Source organism: Dromaius novaehollandiae, chromosome 3 (genome assembly GCF_036370855.1).
Source record: "Dromaius novaehollandiae isolate bDroNov1 chromosome 3, bDroNov1.hap1, whole genome shotgun sequence".
NCBI lineage: Eukaryota > Metazoa > Chordata > Aves > Casuariiformes > Dromaiidae > Dromaius > Dromaius novaehollandiae.
In genome coordinates, this window is record NC_088100.1 from 88127513 (window position 1) to 88145009 (window position 17497).

The 17497-nt window shown below is 41.3% G+C and overlaps 1 protein-coding gene across 6 annotated transcripts; it reads left to right on the forward strand.

The window, feature by feature from the left end:
* Nucleotides 1-4146: 4146 nt before the first annotated feature.
* On the forward strand, nucleotides 4147-11484 carry ZBTB18 (zinc finger and BTB domain containing 18). Of its 6 annotated transcripts, XM_064509412.1 has the most exons (3): nucleotides 4161-4256; nucleotides 5222-5285; nucleotides 7929-11484. In XM_064509412.1, the coding sequence occupies exon 3, from the start codon at nucleotides 7943-7945 to the stop codon at nucleotides 9509-9511; it is 1569 nt and encodes a 522-aa protein (XP_064365482.1). In that variant the 5' UTR covers nucleotides 4161-4256; nucleotides 5222-5285; nucleotides 7929-7942; the 3' UTR covers nucleotides 9512-11484. The 6 variants fall into 6 exon arrangements, with proteins under 6 accessions (XP_064365481.1, XP_064365482.1, XP_064365480.1 ...); XM_064509411.1 differs by lacking the exon at nucleotides 5222-5285 and having other exon boundaries at nucleotides 4147-4256; XM_064509410.1 differs by lacking the exons at nucleotides 4161-4256; nucleotides 5222-5285 and adding an exon at nucleotides 4736-4829.
* Nucleotides 11485-17497: the final 6013 nt, after the last annotated feature.

The window sequence follows — 17497 nt, forward strand, 5'->3', positions numbered from 1 at the left end:
TTCCACAGTATAACTGCAAGGTGTTAACATTTAAATGTGCAGCTTTGAGCTTTAACATCATGCAGTCAGCTTTGACTTTTGTCACATCACGCTCTTCTCCTGGACTCTCCTTAAGAAAGGTTTCCAAGAACATATAGTGCAATTCAAGCTACAGAAATGAATGCAATGCATGCACTTCAAGGCTCAGAGGCAAAGCTGGCATCTGCAGTGCAACTTGCTACATATTAATCAATCTCTTGAAGATGACTTTATCTCCATCTTTTATTATTTTGAACAGTAACAAACAATATTGGGAGACTCACCACACAAGCCTTTTTTTTTTAAAAGAAAATCTTGAAACTTTGAAGTTCTACCAAGACCGCAGAGGCAAGCAGAAAAGATGTGCAGCAGAACCTCCACCAGAGCTGCGGGCACTCCCGTAGCACCACATTGCAATGTCAGCGTTGGTTATGAGCCAAAGGCCTTCAGGCTTGCTTGTTGCCTGGAGGATATAAATGCGAGTCAGCAGGTGCAAAGGTGCAAGAAGTGCAAAATTGCACAATGTCTTCCCGAACTGTGTTTATGCAGTAAATGAGATTCATTTTTTTCACACTAAATTGAGATCATTTTTATTTTCCTTGGCTTACGAATGTTCTTAGCTCGATTTTTGTGTGTGTTCTCTATGGTACCTTGGGATGCCTGAGGTGATTTATAAATATGTGTAGAGACCAGGTGTATTGCCAGATGTTTATGTCCCTTTACAGCAAGGCTTCACAATCCCTTCTGATGGAACACCCATTTTATACATATATTTTTAATAGAGGATCAACTGGACTACAGGGTATTTATGAGTTTTCCCAGGGTAGGAGTTTTTCTTTATTCACTTTTCTATCATCTTATTTCCATGTTTAAACTGCTCTAAGTACTCTTTTAAAATTAGAGTTCCTTTCACATAAAAAAATTGCAGAGAAATGTCAACAGTTCCAGGTTTAAATGAATCAAGTTTGATTCACTGCCAAAAAGATTTTTAATGTTGAAGTGTTACCTACACTCACTTTTTTCTGTTTCACTCCATCTTTTATTTGGAAATTGTAAAAACTGTTTTATTATAATAATACAAGAAATAACTCATAGCCTACGCTTAGGCTTAGCAGTCTGAATAGGCAAAAAGGACAAAGAGTGACTAAGTGATTTGCCCAGGGTCATATAGGCAAGTGATAGAATGGGGAAGAGAATACAACCTGATTTAATTAGTAACCAACACAGTAAATACTAGGTGAGGGACAATAAGGTTTTCTTCAATACATCTTAAAATGTAAAGAGGTAAGTGTTCATACATACAAGGAGGTAAAAATAAGTGAACTGAATGCATACACAGTAATGTCCCATGAAATCTTATTTTAAAATTATCTGAAAGTTCTGGATGCTGTAAAAGTCTGTAAGGACCTGGAAAACTCCAATTGCTGAATGTTTTCTTTATCAAATAAAGTTTTTGAAAATGTTCCACAGTAAGCAGCCTTATTTTACCCAGAATTCTCCATCATTAGAATGACCAAACTGTCTCCCTCAGTAAAACCACACTTGTGTAAGTAAGTATTCATAAAATAAGGTCTTAATAACATACCCCTAGCAGTTGGTGACATAGCTTATACTAGCAAGTATGAAGCAGGATGCAGCTCAGAAATCTAGGACAACATAGTTAATGTAATCATCTCCAGCATATTTACTGACAGTTCAAATATACATAACTGCATAAGTTATTTGTATGTTTTAGATTTAAATGTGTAAAACCTGTAAAACTATTTTCAACTGTATTTCCTATTAAAATACTTCTAACATTTATTTTTATAATTTAAAGAGAAGGAAGCTTAGTAGTTATAGGAAAGATGTTCAAGAAATGACAGGCAGCATGGAGGGGAGTACTGATTTTCTCAGACAAAGTGATTATTAGCACTGAGGAGACAATCAGGAAAACATGAAGTCAGCATCTTAGCTGCTGTGTCTTAAAGACAAGGACAAAAAAAACCAGGTTCCAGGTGTAATAGAATATGGAACACAATACCAATGGTAAAAAACTTAAATACAGAATTGTATCAGAATCTAAGATGGACTGAAACACTATGAAATTAATAAAAAAGCCCCAAACGAGGTCTGCATGAGCAATCAGTTCACCAAAGGACAGAGAAAAAAGTGTTTTCTTTTGTACATATATTATATATATGTATGTAATGCTTGCAGCATATGGACACCTAGGTGCTTGCTGCTGTGTGATATACATAGCAGTGCTGTCAAATAAATTAGGCACGGCTAGGATTCAGTATGTTTCTTTACGATGGTTTCCTATTACTGAAGGAGACTAAATACATGCTTTCAACTTTTATATCTAGTCAATCAGTTTTGGATATGAATACATAGATGAATTATTCTTCTTTAAACCCGGGATCTCTGTCGGTGATCCTCCTTTTCATCAAAATACTTGCCTGTGTTAAATATTTGCCTGAAACTGAAGGATTAGCCTTTTCCCAAGAACAAACTGAAAGACACAAATACTGTGTATGTGCCATACACTTGCAAGATAATGAAGGTGCATGCTGGATGCATACAGCAACCTGTTGCCATCATTACACGGGGTTCCAGTGGTTTCCACTCTGCTTGGGTAAACGTACCGATCTTGCAAAAGACCTTAGCTGTGCAAATCTGGCCTCTGCTGCCTTTGATTCTATATTCCAGCCCACCACTAAGCCGTGGTATGCTCCAAAGCTACTGACCTATTGCAAGGTCTAGAGAAGCCCTTTTCGTGCCAGGCACCATCTACCCCTGAGCAGGGGAAGGCCTGGGTAGTCATAAACCTTGCACAACGCCAAACTTCTAGCATTGCTTCCCTTAACCTGCTTGCCACAACAGAAAGCGCAAAGATTTCATGCAGAAATGCAACATCAGAGGCGGAAACTAGTCCAGGGCAAGGTGTTCTTTCAAAAAAATAGAGGCGAGCTGAAACATACGCATTCAGCACACTCCATGTTGACAGACTCTGAGCTAACACTGCAACACCCAACAGATGGCCCCACCTGGCACCTCAGAGACCTGCGGTCAGCCCTAACTGGGCCATCGGCCACTCTAGACAAGCTTCTCATGAATACGTCTGGAAAACGAGACAGGGTAAGACTTTATTATTTCAAAGGGAAAGCGTGATGATGTGACCAGCATGAACGGTCTTGAAGGACACCTGAAACCAGCCAGGAACACGATCAACACCATCATTTATAACCGGCCGGCCTCTGTATCAGCCTTAGCCCCTATGAGGCTTGCACAGGTGGGCAAGAGTGCAGGGTGGGACAGGGCCGGATGGGAGCCTTCACTTCCCTGCCTCGTCCGCCACCCAACAGCGCCAGGGGCCCTGGGCCCCACTACCGCCGGGACCAAACGCCAGGCCGCGTCGGGAGCACGACGAGGCCGCGCCACGCCTACCCCCCCATCACCTCCCCGCACCTCGCCGCCGTCCCGCCATGCACCGCGCCCCGCGGCAGCCCGCGCGAGGCCGCAGCTCGCGCGCCCCAACGGCCAGGCCCCACCCCCGCCAGCCCCGCCAGCCCCGCCCCCTCCGGGCCGGCCCCACCCGCGGCCCCGCCCCCTCCCCGGGCTCGGCGGGGCCCCGCCTCCTTCCGCCTTGGCTCCCCTCCGGGTCACGCCCCCCGCTCGCCTCTCGCCCTGATTGGCGGCGGCTGACAGCTTTCCCGGGACACCCTCCTCCACTCAGCGAGCGGCTGGGGCTGTCAGTCGGCGGCGGGGCGCCGCTCTGGTTGGCGGCGGAGGCGAAGGGGGCGGGCCGGGCTGTCAGCCAGGGAGCGGAGTCCGAAGCGGGGAGAGGGGAGGGGGAGGGGGCGAACATCTGGCTGCCGCAGCCCGGGCCCGTCTGTGCCGCCGCCGCCGCCGCCGCCGCCGCGCGCTTCTGTGCTGCGTGCGCCGGGCGCCCCTGCCCCGCCCCGCCCCCCGCCCCTCCCCCCGCGCCCGGCCGCCCGGCCCCGGGCTCCGCGCCGCCGCCGCCGGCCGTTGGGTGCCATGGGGAGCCGCTGAGCGCGGGGCCCGATTCGCGCCGCCGGCTGCCCCGCTTGCTCCTCAGCTGCCGGCCGGGAGGGAGGACGGGGGGGGGCGGCGGCCCGCGGGCCCGGGGGGGCGGGGTGGGGGGAGGGAGGGGGGCGAGGCACGATCCCGGAGCGGCAAGTGAGTGAAGAGGAGCCGGCGGGCGGCGGCGCGGGGACTTCGGGCCGCTGCGGAGTGTGAGTGCCGCTGCCCCATCCCCGGCCCCGCGGGGCCGGGCCACGCCGGGGCCGGGGCGGCTCCGCGGGGCGGGCGGAGTTGGTGGCGGGTCCGGCGGGGGTGGGCGCAGCTGCCGGGGAGCGGAGCGGGACGGGGGGCGGGAGCAGCCCTTGCCCGGGCGGGCGGCACCGGCGGGTCCCGGGTTACTTTTCCTTTTGTTGCCGCGGTGACCCGGGGCGGCTTTTCCTGCGCGCTGCGCAGCCGCTTCCTCCCCGCGGCGCCGCCGCCGGCCCGGTGCGGCGCGGCGCGGCGCGGCGCGGCGCGGGCAGCGGTGCCGCCGGCCCCGGCCTGCCCGCGCCGCCGCGCCGCCAAGTTGGAGCCGCCGGCGGCGATGCGGAGCGCCGGGGCGGCGGGCCGGGCCCGCCGGGAACTTGCCCGGCGCTGACGCCCCCCCGGGACCGGCGCCGCGTCCCCTGGCGGAGGGGCGCGGGCCGGCGGCGTTTGACAGCGGCAGATGTCGGCGCGCCGAGGGCAGCGCGAGCGCGAGCGCGGCCGGCCGCGGCGCCGCGCGCCGCCCTTGCCGGAGCGCGAAGGTGAACTTCCGAAGTTGGTGGCGATCGGCGCGGGGGCGCGGCCGGGGGCGCCCGGCGCCGCGCCGCGGGGGACGGCGGCAGGCCGCTCTTGCCGGCCTGGGCGGGCGGGCGGACCGCGCGGCAGGTACAAAAGGCAGCGAGCGCGGCCGCGCCGCGGTCCCGCTGCCCCTGTGCCGCCGCGAGGAAAACGGGGCTGTGGGGATTTGTTAAACGCAGGTCCGGCTTCGGTATCCGTGTATCGGGACAGTAAAATAAACGGCAGTCCAAGCAACTGCGTAGAAAAAGTGATTTATGGGCAGAGACTAAGCATTTAAAATGACACCCCAGCAACATTAACAGCTCTCTTTTTTTTTTTTTTTTTTTTTTTTTTTTTGGTAAAATATGCTTTGAAGGCTCAGTGGCATTTATGCCATATAAACGTTGAAATCGACAGGACTGACACTGAAGTGGTTGGCTGTAAGTTGAGTAAATAGGTTTGGTTAATTTTTTTTTTAACTGAACCTCTGGGCTCAATAAAAATGAATTGGTATGGATTTCTTGGATAACCCCGTGGCTTGAGTATGCTGTCAATATATAAAGCAGTCCTCCAACTTAAGGCAGAAGTGTTGCTATGCTGCAAATACAGTAGAGCCCCATATGTTTAGGATTTTCTTTTTTTCTTCCTGTTAGAAAGTTTGAAAAAGAGAGACTTTGAAGTATTTTGTTTATACTAACAGAAGAGAAAAGTTCTCCTAAGAAAAAGCTGGTGGCAGGAGTGTAGAGGAGTAGCATATGGCATTAAAAGGAGCACAGCTGGAGGTAGCATTTCCATCTGAACATGATGTCAGAGCAGCTGACAGCCTGCCATCCCTCAGCCTTTTATTCTAACACACAGACAGGGAGTTAGTGTGTGCAGATCTGTGTGTGGAGAAGGTATCTCATTCCTCTCTAACATCATCTCCACTTTGCATCTGTCTCGCCTAGTCTGCTTTTTTTCCACCGATCTAACAGACCTGGAGCCAGCAAGACTCAGAGGAAAGGACTTAATCAGGTTTATGTGTACTAAAGGTAGGAGTAGCAATAGATTAGATACAGCATATTTCTGTTTTGGTGTATTGTTTATTGAATTTCAGAAAAAATCACATTACTTTTCTAACCCAGTTTAGAGGTAATATATGAAATTGAGTATTAAATAGATAAATGAACTTAGTCAAAAGGCTTGGGCTATAGTTTGAGAGTGTCAGTTCTTATGCACATTGTCAGAATTAACGCATATTGTGAGAATTTCTTATTTTACAACATGGAGAGAGCAAGTTCATTCTTAATTTCTGAGACCAAACTGAGAGGTATTTAGTGGCAAGCCTAATGATAGCGCTGGTTTATTTTGTGGTATTGCATCTTTAAAATGACTTCAAGGGGGTTTTAGTAAAATATACAAAAGTGTATTTTTAAGAAAAGAATCATTCTAGCTCAAATGTGTTTGTTGTGAAGTCTTTCATTAAACTTCATGGTTAAATATCCAGCAGCCCAGAACGATAGCAGCATGCAGCTGTAGTGCTTCTGAAAGATAGAAATCAGTTATGTGTTTAAAAACTTTTGTACCCAGGAGAATAGCTTGACTGGTTTCCTCTTTTCTTTCTCACATGTAGTATTTGAAATCTTTTATTTCAGCATAAGAATAATTATTTGAAGGAGTTTTTGTATTTGCGACTAATTTAGAACTTGTAGATTTGAGCTGCCTGAATTGGCCAGACAGCTGTAATCGCACTCCTCTATTCTTAATCTCTTTATCTGGGCAGCAGCTGCCATATGGCCACAGTCAGCTGGATCAGATGTTTATAAGCTTCCTTCTTCGTCCCTCTCTGTCCTTTCAGCCTCCTAATTTGATCACAGCTACCTTGTGAGCTGCCCTCCAATCTTTATTTTTAGCCCTCTTAAGGATTAGGATTGATGTTGGCTGTGGGGCACTTAAAGTGATTGTATTGTAAATCTTCGTGCTTTACTCTAGCAATGGTATTTTACAGAATATAGTAGGGGTTGTCTTGTAAGTTTTAGTTCATCTTGGCTTGTGAGGGATGAGTATTTTTCAATAATATCTGTCAACCTAGAGATCCACAATCTGTTTAGATAGTTTGGAAGAACATTGCTATCAATCACAGAAGAATAGATCAGAGAGGTTTTTAAGAGATTTTACTTTCTGTTTGAGTTTTGACTTCTCTGCTTCTTTGAAGTTCTTATCATCAAGGAAGGAGAATAGGAAAATACTTGGGTAAGAACAGTACTCGGGATACTCTTGAAATATGCGCACATGCACACACAGTCATGTTGAATCACTTTTTTTTTTTTTTTAAGTTTGGTACTGCAAACTCTCGATGGTGTGGGAGGGGAGGGAAATCTCTGCCCTTCTGCATAGGGGAAAGCGGTGTTTGTTGGCATTTTAGTCAACAGTTTTCTTTTGTAAATTCTATGTATTAGTAAAAATGTTTCTATTCTATTGTACAGTATGGAGAAGATTTCAAACCTAAAATTGTACTTAATAGAAGCAAAAAACAACATGAACTAAATTTCTGAAAACCTTCATTTTGCTATCGATCAAAATTATTTCTCCATGTCTATATTAGACATTCAGATTTTGATATATTAATATGTCTTCATGCACTAAACTCTCCTATTAATACAATTTCACTTTAAAAAGAATGTGGATGATCTGATTTTATTTTTTCCCTCTGCGATGAGTATCTTGCAAACTTGTGGCATTTAACAATTTTTTTTTTTTTTTTAATTTTCGTTCTGCCTTCCTAGGGACACAATCTGGAGGAAGCTGCCTGAAAAAATAACTGTTGAACAGATTTAATGAACAGCAGTGATACTTCAAAAGAATTACAAATGTTGCTGAGCGCTTATTAGAGCAGCCTATTTACCACTAAAAGGGAGGCATAACTTCAGGGGTTGGTCAGGGAAAGGGTTGCCATTGTACATACATGTTAAATAATCTTTGCATAGTGGCTGTATTAGAATTCTGTCAATATAAATACTAGGTTTTTAGGGTGGAATAATTTAGATTCATCCGTTGTCTTATTTTGACCTACATTTAATTTTTAAAAATCTCGTTGTTTATAGGTTATGAAGACAGTATGGAGTTTCCTGACCACAGTAGACATTTGCTACAGTGTCTGAGTGAGCAGAGACATCAGGGTTTTCTTTGTGATTGCACTGTTCTGGTAGGAGATGCCCAATTCCGAGCGCACAGAGCTGTACTGGCTTCATGCAGCATGTATTTCCACCTCTTTTACAAGGACCAGCTGGACAAAAGGGACATTGTTCATCTGAACAGCGACATTGTTACAGCCCCAGCTTTCGCTCTCCTGCTTGAATTCATGTACGAAGGAAAACTCCAGTTCAAAGACTTGCCCATTGAAGATGTGCTAGCAGCTGCCAGTTATCTCCACATGTATGACATTGTCAAAGTCTGTAAAAAGAAGCTGAAAGAGAAAGCAACCACGGAGGCAGACAGTACAAAAAAGGAGGAAGATGCCTCAAGTTGTTCAGACAAAGTGGAGAGCCTGTCCGACGGCAGCAGCCACATGCCAGGAGACTTACCCAGTGATGAAGATGAAGGAGAAGATGAAAAATTGAACATCCTGCCTAGCAAAAGAGACTTGGCGGCTGAGCCTGGGAACATGTGGATGAGATTGCCCTCAGACTCAGCAGGCATTCCCCAGACTGGCGGAGAGGCAGAGACACACGCAACAGCAGCTGGAAAAACAGTAGCCAGCCCCTGCAGCTCAACAGAGTCTTTGTCCCAGAGGTCTGTCACCTCCGTGAGGGATTCAGCAGATGTTGACTGCGTGCTGGACCTGTCTGTCAAGTCCAGCCTTTCAGGAGTTGAAAATCTGAACAGTTCTTATTTCTCTTCGCAGGACATGCTTAGAAGCAGCCTGGTTCAGGTGAAGGTGGAGAAAGAGGCTTCCTGTGATGAGAGTGATGTTGGCACTAATGACTATGATATGGAACATAGCACTGTGAAAGAAAGTGTGAGCACTAATAACAGGGTACAGTATGAGCCGGCCCATCTGGCTCCTATGAGGGAAGATTCGGTCTTGAGGGAGCTAGATAGAGAGGACAAGGCAAGTGATGATGAAATGATAACTCCAGAGAATGAGAGGGTCCAGGTGGAAGGAAACATGGACAGCAGTTTGCTCCCTTACGTGTCCAACATACTTAGCCCTGCTGGCCAAATTTTTATGTGTCCTCTCTGCAACAAAGTCTTTCCCAGTCCCCACATTCTGCAGATCCATTTAAGCACGCACTTTCGAGAGCAGGACGGGATCCGCAGCAAGCCTGCTACTGATGTCAATGTCCCAACCTGCTCACTGTGTGGTAAGACTTTTTCTTGCATGTACACCTTGAAACGTCATGAGAGGACTCATTCAGGTGAAAAGCCCTACACTTGCACCCAGTGTGGGAAGAGCTTCCAGTACTCCCACAACCTGAGCCGCCATGCAGTGGTTCACACACGGGAGAAGCCACATGCTTGTAAGTGGTGCGAACGTAGGTTCACGCAGTCCGGAGACCTTTACAGACACATTCGGAAGTTTCACTGTGAGTTGGTGAACTCATTGTCTGTCAAAAGCGAAGCACTGAGCTTACCTACTGTCAGAGACTGGACCTTAGAAGATAGCTCACAAGAACTTTGGAAATAAAATTTTTATATATATAAATAATATATATATAAATCTATATAGTTGTGGTACAGTCTAAAAGCAATCTTGTTTCCTTGAACTGAAAGTTTGGCTATTAGCTTGTTTTTTGCACTTTAAGGCAGCATGAATATTTCACTAATTTAGCACTCTGATAAAAATGAAGTTTAGAGGTAATACGAGAAAGTAAGAAACTACGGAGCATATTTCCCCCTTTTTGGAATATAAGCCAGTGAATACTTTACTTTCAAAGAATCTCAAATTTGGAAGTTTTGACATGGCTTTATTCTCCCCAAAACACTGCATTATTTAAAGCTCTAGATTTTTTTTCGCTTTAAAGTCTGAATGTAGAAATCCTCTCCCAATTTTATCAGTTCCTTTACATTTCTAAAATTGCATGAGTCCTTTCTAGCTGTTGGAAACCTGAATGCTTTTAGACCCAAATGGAAAATTTCTGAAATGCTGGATTATCTATTTTTAAACAAGCGGTTGACTTAAAACTTATTATGGCAACTTCTGGATTTCTGACAGTTCCCACTGGAAAAAAAACAAAAACATAAAACAAAAACCCTGAAAGTACACTGGGATCACTGGGACTCTGTCTTATGTGAAGGTTTGCTTGGGATGAAAAAGGATATTGCAGCTTCAGCAGTGATGAACTGTGTGTTTTAAAAATGTGAATTACTGTTATTGTATACTGTAATTGATTACATGGGCCGGGGGGAGGTATCAAAGAACTTGGCAGGTTGTGTTGATGCTCTTAGTTGAGTCTTGAAAAGTAAATATTAACGCTACAGAAATGCATGAGTTTCAGTATATTTTTGTCTTTGTTTGCATTGTATAATTTTAATGAGTGAGTTTAAAATTATTTAATTTCCTTAGGAAAAACACCGTTGAAAATACTGGTGTTACGAAGAACATAAATGCACTGTTTTTATTTTATATAATTTAAATTTACTTTCCCACTGTCTTTTAAGTTGAGAAAAACTTAAGCTACGAGTTGATAATTTAGCTACATAACAAGGAAAATATGAATGTTTACAAACAGGCTTAAAGATTTGCATGTGCAGTGTGCATTTATTAAAAGAAAACCTTCTAATTGCACAAACCCCATGCCAGCTCAAACTTTAGGTGCATACATTTACCCAGATGAGCATTTTTAGGATTCCTGCTGCACAAATCAACAATAGGTCATTCTTTTTTCCCCCCCTTGAAAAGATTCTATGGACTGAAAAAGCCCCAGGCTGAAAGGACTGGAAAGCCTTGATTGACACGGGGGACGGGGGGAGGGTAGAGGACTATGTGTATCCAAGCAGCAGAGACTGCAGCCTGACGTGTGGTTTTAATGACCAACACACAGGTCAAAAGCATTTTGCACAGTGTTTGTTTTCCTGTCTTGCACTTACAAATAAGGTCTATGGGAGTAGCATGGAAAACGTTTGCTGTTTTTCCTTTTTTTTCTGCTTTTGTTTAAAATTTGATCGCCTTAACTACTGTAAACATAGCCTATTTTTGTGCTTAAGATACTGAATGGAAAACTCCATTGTGTATTGCTGGACTGTTTTGGAAATATTTGGTCAAATGTGTGTTAATTTGGCTGTAATGGCATTTAAAACAAAAAAAAAAGCTGTGAAAATGGCCTTGGAGCGTTATCTTTAGTTACTTGAATAGTTTCTAGGTTTTAAAAATACATTCTTTTATTAATTTAGAGAAGACAATCAGTGTCTGAGAAAAATGGACTTTCTCTTGGATTTTTTTGTGGTCCTTGTGAGTGATTGCTTTTTTTCTTTTATTAGTTTCACATTCTTCTTTTGTTCTAAAACTTAGACTGACATCTAGCTTTGACAATCATAGTATGTTTTATTTTCCTGAGGGGGGAATAACTTATAATGCTGTTTAGTTTTGTACTATTGGTGTGTTGGTGAATTTTTAAACTGTGTGCTAACTGCAATAAATTATATGAACTGAGAAATCAATTCCCTTGTCTTTTTTCCCTCTTTTAAATTATAGTTACGGAGTATTTTTTATAATGTGTAACTTTATTACTTTTGTACAGACTTCTATTGCTAACTGTGTATGGAATATGTTTTCAGTATGCTTTTGAGCACTTTGTTGCTAACGTACATATTTACATCTCACTTAACACTTAAAAAAATTAAATGCTTGTGTTTTGAAAGCATTTCTGTGTGTAGCTCTCTATCATTCTGTAGAGGGAATTTTTTTCCAACGGCTTTTGCAGAAGCAATCTATCAAATTCCAGAAATTTTAATACTAAGCAAATATCTATATATAAGACACAATGTTCTTTTTCTGCATTTAATTTCATCCCAAGTAGATCTGCCAGGTTCGCTCTTTTGTGTTCAGTTTCTATCAGAAAATTAGAGCAGAAGGGAACAACTTAATTTGAAGTACTGATCGGGTAAAGACTGGCATTCTAGGTTACAGAACAAGTAGGCAGTCCAAATGTCCAAAATATCGGCAATGCATCAAAACTGTCTGTGTTGCAAAAGAAAATAAGAATAATCTTACATCTATTTGTGGATTTCTCTCACTCTTATGGACTAAACATCTCTTGGAAGAAAAAAAAAAAAAAAAAAAGCTCAGTGAAACCTTTGAGAAAGACATGTTTTAGATGTTTGTTGCAGAATATACCCAGAATTCTTTTTCAAAACTGTGCTATCCTAGGAACAAAACTAGTACTGCAAAGCCCAATGGGAATATAAAAGTAGAGCTAAATTAGAATTCTGGAACAGAGACAGCAGTAGGAATTTGAAAGAAAAAAAATCTTAATTTAAACATTTCAATAGCTCTGTCGTCTGACTAGGTACAACTTCAATTGTACCTTGACCAAGCAAGTGAATCTCGTTGCCTAATGGTATAGTGCTTATCTTTCTACATCTAAAGTAATTTGTACTTAGCTAAAATGATCTTTTTCACTATATGTATATATATATATATGTATAATTTTTTTTACAACAATTCTCAAAGAACATTCGCTCTTTTTGTTTTCTTTTTTTCACGAAGTGAGTTATTTCGGGTGTTTTGGGAATGTTTCTTTTTGTGAATGGTAGTGTCCTCGCCCATGTAGATGTCTCTCTTTCTAGCAGCAAATCTTTTCAATAATCCAGACTTTCATATGCTAGAATATTACGTATCATTAGGCAATTTAAAGTATCATTAAGATTGAGGAAAGGTTGATTTTGTAGTTTTGAAATCCATATAGCTGATGAGCTTTAGATGTGGCTCTAGACAAATGTACCATTTGTTCTCGAACGACAAGATTTTTAAGAACTGTAGGTTCATGAGTAAACCTAGACTTGGAGACCTTCTTCAGAGGGGTGATAGAAAACATAACTTAGCCGTTAATGACAAAATAATTCAAACTATGCTTTACATTTCAGGATTTTAGCTGGCTGTTATATACACGTGCAGCACATACTTGCTTGTGGCTAGCAAAGTGTTTCTTCAATAAAAAGATGAAACATACTTCTGTATGTTGCTTCTCTCCATAAGGTTTAATGTACTGACATACCTAAATAGCTGTAAATTCTTTTTTTTTTTTTTTAATATAGTCCCTAGATAATGAAGCACAAGGAAATGTTTTATGTGGCTTGGGGAACTGCAGTAACAAAATCCTTACTGTTCATATTGTCATTATGGTCTAATGCAAATTGTGAGAATGGAAACTGTAAACTTTATACATCGGGAAGACTTTCTCTAGCCACTGACAGTCATTACTTTTTAACTGTGAACACTTCTTGTCTAAGACTCACAGGGCATATGCTAAATATATCATCTGGATATTTTTTAACAAATCCTAGTTGATAGCTTAATTTTTTTTTTAAATTATGAATGATTTCTGTAAACTGAAAGCTTAGGGGATTGGTTTAATAGAGATAATTTTGAATCACGTGTAGTATTCTCTAGGCCACCTACTTAACCTTAAATAAGACCTTTCCGTGTTTAGGTGAAATTTAAAGAAGAATTTGCGAGGAGTTTGAAACAAAACTTTCTGCTCAACAAACAGAAGAGGTCTTCGTTACCTTTCCAAGAAAATGAATACCAGACAATTTCATATATTTCTGCTAAGCACTAAGCTAAAACGGCACATCCCGTCAAAACGTAAATCACCTTGTTTCAAATCCTAAATAATAAAAAATCACTTGCACAGCAGCATATTCCCTTTCCCCCATGCTACCTCATCCCAGAAGCTGTGCTTGTTCACCTGTTCAGGGAGCGCACCGAGGTTTTCCTTTCCTACTTTCTGCTTTACTTGTACAGACAGTTGATAAAGGGACCTGTTGGAAGTAGTTTGAGTCTTGTTTGTTTGTAAATAAAACTGACTTCTGCAATAATCAAATGTTCAAACTTTTTAATGGAAACTTCAGACATAACTTTTTAAAAATGTATTTCTCCAGAAGGCTTCCTAAAATGTCACCCCGAGACCCCTTTTTCTGCTTGACGATGCTGCAGCCATTTGTAGTCGAGGAGAAAGTTCCTATGTGCTACGTCCTCTCCTTCTGAGGCAGTGTAAATTCCCTCAAAATTACACAACGTGAAATATATTTCAAGTCTGCAAAAATACACTAAAATTAGGAAACTGATTTTAAAATATTATAATGCAGTCCTACGTGGCAACGTTCTCAAACCTGTAAATTATTAACACTATTTGTACATGTGATTTTGAAAGTGAAATATTTCCAGAGTATGGACATTCATTAAAGAAATCTAACAATAACATTAAGACTTTTTTACTTAGATTTGTGACTTTAACAGAACTGCCCCTTGTTTTTAAAAGGAGCAGAAAGCAAAAAATGAATGTTCTGAGCTCTTTCAGAATATTCTCGTTTGGAATTCTTTTGTTTAATTTTTGTTGCACTTCGGTCGTAATTTAATCATGTCATTAAATATAGTGAATTTGATAATAAAAATTATTTTCCATACAGTAATAGGGGAGTTCTTTTATAATTCTATTTGTAAGAATGCCTTTGGGCAGAAAGTGGAAATGTTATCTCTTGCCGACAAATTAAAATAGTCATAGGGAAAAGAACACTGCATATTAAAACCTAGAGCCAGGAGCTCATTCTGGTGTGATAAAATTCAGCCAAACATGTTAATGGGTCTTACTGATGAGACATCATGTCTTTTTCAGAAAGATTATCCATTTTATTATTGTAGGCTAAAAGAGAAGCGTTACTTTTAACTGATTGTGAAATCTGAATGTTCCCTGTGCAAATAACACGAAGCAGCCCCATCGCTATCAAAGGCAGAGAGGAGTTAGCCTTCCTGTAAAGTGAAGCAGCGATAAAACAAAAGGTGGTATCGGCTCAACTATGACAAGGACGGCAAATGCTATAGAGATTTCAAGTGGTACAAGTGTTCCCCAAAAAAGTTCTTTCACAGGTAAACCATGTTTCGCCAGGAGTCTTTGACTAACTTTGGAATTTCCCGAATTACCCACTTTTTTCGATGAGTAGAACTTGAATAGGTTATATGCTTATAATTTTAAGGTTGTTCTGGCTTCAGTTACTTTCTTATTTCAGTTGTTTTTCGTTATAAGACAATCACTCCACTAACGCACCATATTCTTCATGCAAAATTTACAGCAGTTTCATTCTTGATGGCTCCTTAACATTAACCATTTGTCCGAGGAGTCCGAAAGTGCTCATTTCTGAGTGAAAATATTTTCCCTGGTTGGACAGACTTTGTGCCTCTCTCGTACTGCAGCTATAATTGTTGGGCCAAATTTTCTTTTATATACTTTTATTTTTGAGATTTTACAAGCCTTTGCTTGGGGCTAGAAGATAGCGAGTGCACAGGCTGGCCTTGGAGCTGAAATTTCATTCTGATTTGGAACTGCAGGAAATAAATGATTCATTGAAAAATACAGTTAGTGATAATTTCTTAGTAAGTTTTAATGTACTTTGTTCTGGTATTTCTTAAACTGAAGCATTGTATATTGTGTCCGAACGTGTGTGTGTGTGTGTGTGTGTGTGTGTGTGTTTGTGTGTGTGTGTGTGCGCGCGCATGTCTGAGGAAGTACTTTAAAATAACTGGCAAATTTTTATTTAGGAATAACTGTGCATCATTGAAGTCAACTTCTCCCTTATTCCTTCAAGATTTTGGAATACGTCTTTAGTATTTATATGCAGCAGCCAGAATGACTTTGTACGGTGTAACTATTGCTTGTGATTCTTTCAGTTATCAGTTAATCTGAGCCTAAGAAGGATTTTTTATGAAATGCACAGAACATGCCAGATCTGGATTTACGCAGTACATCTTTAATCATTACAATCCAGTGCATGAAACCCATCTTTAAATTAGTAAAATATTTAGAGAGCAAGTTACACGTATATCATGACTTCCAAAAGGATTTAACCGGTAATGCAATATGTTACTGCCTCAATATTGTAGTAGGTATATTAAAAGGCTTAACTGTCTGAAAACAGCTATATGGCATGTTGCATGCTGTATCTGGATTTAAATCTAGATATGGATCTAAATATCTCTTTCACAACCTTCCCAAAATATATTTTGCTAAAGTTTTATTTACAGCTATTAAGAAAATAAAAACTAGTCTTGGTGCTACATTTTAGGCTTTTGTCAAATTGTCTTCAATTTTACCATTAAATGTACTTTTTATAAACTTTTGGACGTGATCCCAATATACATTTTACAATTTTAAAAATATACCTTGTCTATAAATAAAACCCCTTGAAACTGATAGAGGTTTATCATATACAATATGATTTATGTTCAACTGCATTTGCCACATACTCACACTTAGTGAGGATTCGTGTTGAGACAATTTTGGAAATTCATACCAAGATAAAATATAGTTAAAATCTTAATGAAACATTTCCTACTTTCATAGGCCGTAGCTTTCAGGTCTTTATCTTTGTAGCTAGTCTGTCTTTTAAAAATAGTCTAACCGGCACCATGTATCCAGAATCTGATTTCTGTTCGTTGATAACTTTCGAGTTTATATGTGACAGTTTGAAAATACTATAAATATCAGTATTTCAATATTTTCAAATGACTAAATGACTAAATTGTAAGAAGCAACCATGTCTTAGCCAGGTGAGACTAACTACACAAATCTTTGTTTTCTGAAAGATAGAAAGTCACACATCTCTGTTAATTATGTGGCTATAACTTAATGCAACATAAATACTCAGCTTCCTGTGAGAGACAGACCAACACACCTCTGCAAGAGTTGGATAACTCATTGCAGCTTACTTCCAAGGATTTCTCAAGACTTGTGCTCTATACATAAAAGAAAAGATTCCAGAGATGCAGGTTCAACGCAAAGTTTGGTTTTACCCAGTTCCATGTGGTATAACATAAACCCTGCAAAACGTATTTTTTGGTAAAGATTGAAAAAAAACTTATGGAGGAAAAAAATATAAAAAGTGAGGACAAAAATGGCATAAAGCACTATTTTCGGTATAAAAGTTGTTATTCTTAGCCTAAATTTGCATGAAAAAAAAGTGAGTTTTAAAATGTCTGCAAGGACACCTCTTAACACCCATAAGCAGTAGTTAAAAATGAGAGTAAATGGAGAGAACTTTTTTTTTTAAGAGAATGCTTATTTAATGTGCTCTTTTATTTCTTACTAAAACACAACATGGAGTTTGTAGTTTGGAGGAAAAGATGGAATTCCTGCATAGCAGAGAATATACTGCAGACCCATATGCACCTTCCAACGTATTTGTGTTTGATGTGGGTGATGATACGAGGCAAGCACTGTAGCAGTTAATATGTGTAACCTGAAAGATTCATTACTCTTTTACCAATACGCATTCTAGAGGTGAGTATTTTGCAGCAAAAAATACTTAAATCACAAAATGACAGCAGGTTTGTAGGCATGCTTCTTCTGGAGTGATTTAAAATGACTGAAGCGCTTCTTCCAGGAAGAAATTGGATAATACAGAGTGATTGAAACACAGGATTAAAATAACTGTGCTCACACTTTCTCTGCAAACAATG

Bases quoted from the DNA above. Each gene is read 5' to 3' on its own strand.
- ZBTB18 (XM_064509410.1), top strand. From the start codon at position 4,751: ATGTCGGCGCGCCGAGGGCAGCGCGAGCGCGAGCGCGGCCGGCCGCGG. The intron at 4,830-7,928 runs GTGAACTTCCGA...CGTTGTTTATAG, and splicing joins GCCCTTGCCGGAGCGCGAAG to GTTATGAAGACAGTATGGAG.